The 1,294-nt window shown below is 49.5% G+C and overlaps 1 protein-coding gene across 1 annotated transcript; it reads left to right on the forward strand.

Annotated features, from left to right (window-relative positions):
* Positions 1–204: 204 nt before the first annotated feature.
* Positions 205–1,143, forward strand: PHACADRAFT_109054 (uncharacterized protein; the record flags this gene model as incomplete). Its single annotated transcript, XM_007403015.1, has 5 exons — positions 205–318; positions 374–460; positions 521–646; positions 712–837; positions 904–1,143. Coding segments are annotated over 5 exons (693 nt in total), but the record flags the coding sequence as incomplete, so codon positions are not given.
* Between the last annotated feature and the right edge of the window lie 151 nt (positions 1,144–1,294).

Genomic DNA, 1,294 nt, shown 5'->3' on the forward strand with positions numbered 1-1,294 from the left:
TACTTCCCCTACCCACTCTACAGCACAGCCCGCAGCTAGTACCAACACAGTCAACCGGAACGTCCTCGAGTACGCCAAGAGACTGGGAGCAAAAACGAAGCTTCGTGCCGAGCAGCAAGAGAAGCTCAATTCTTTTGCCACGGTATGTCTTTCTATTGGGCCACCCTCAATTCATAGCTAGCGGGCTTACAGTTTTCGATGTAGGACTCTTCGGCCACTCGGGAGATGAAGACCTTCTCACTTCTACTCGCCATTCAGCAGCGGCAAGACGAGTTTATCACTATGCAGGCTCCATGGGAGCCCTCGGACGAACTAATTGTAAGCATGGTACGCCCCGTTCAACTGTATTCGGTGCCGGCTGACTTTGCGGCAGGCCAACATCCAAAACTACACAATGGGCATGTTACTTTCCAGCCGGCTCGCAACATACAAGGGTGTCGTGCCCAACAACTATGTTGCGGTATGTCCTTATATTTGGGTGTTTCTATGTACTACTAATATCTGTATATCTGTCTTACAGGGCATCCTCAAACGCTATCGGTTCGACTTGCCAGCAGATATCGAGCGCAACCATGGCCACTGGTCCAAGGTGATTAAGGCCATCCAGAATGAAATGACCGAGCAACGGGCGAAGATCAAAAAGACAGTAAGTCGAACTTATTCCAGATCTTCTTGACATGTCAGTAGTGTGCTAATGCTTGTCTCACTTAGCTCCGTGCTGGCACTGACGGTGATGACCATCAGGAACACCTCAACATCTTCAAGCTCACTGTTGAACTCTGCGAGGGCACGTCATGCAAGCCGTCTGTTCAGCTCTGCGCAAGAGTGGCACTCCTAGTACGTGCTCGCCTCTCGTTCAACTTCTGATGCTTGGCAATGATTAATGCGGACCATCTGTAATAGCGGAAGACATTCTTGACGAATCCCAACCGTGACTTCTGGGATGCAGCCAACAAGAACCTTGCAGAGATTCGCAACGTGGCCGGCAGCAATCCCAAGAAGATGACCAAGATTTTTAGCAAGATCTTAGTGAATGATCGGGCTACTCACGGTGTCACTGAGGAGGGTGAAGATAGCGACATTCAGGAACAAGTTCCGGAGTGGCAGCAGGCTGTCGATGAATTTGTCGGTGGTCAAGTTTAGTTTTACGGCAGTGTCACAATGTATTATATTACCGCAATTGCAAGCACTCAATGAAGTTATCGTTACATTAAGGCCGTCTGATACACCCGCTGTACGCTGTCGACTACTCCGTGAACTCGGCAAGATGACAGACTATCAGAGTTCGAAGGTC

Source organism: Phanerochaete carnosa (assembly GCF_000300595.1).
Source record: "Phanerochaete carnosa HHB-10118-sp unplaced genomic scaffold PHACAscaffold_662, whole genome shotgun sequence".
Classification (NCBI taxonomy): domain Eukaryota; kingdom Fungi; phylum Basidiomycota; class Agaricomycetes; order Polyporales; family Phanerochaetaceae; genus Phanerochaete; species Phanerochaete carnosa.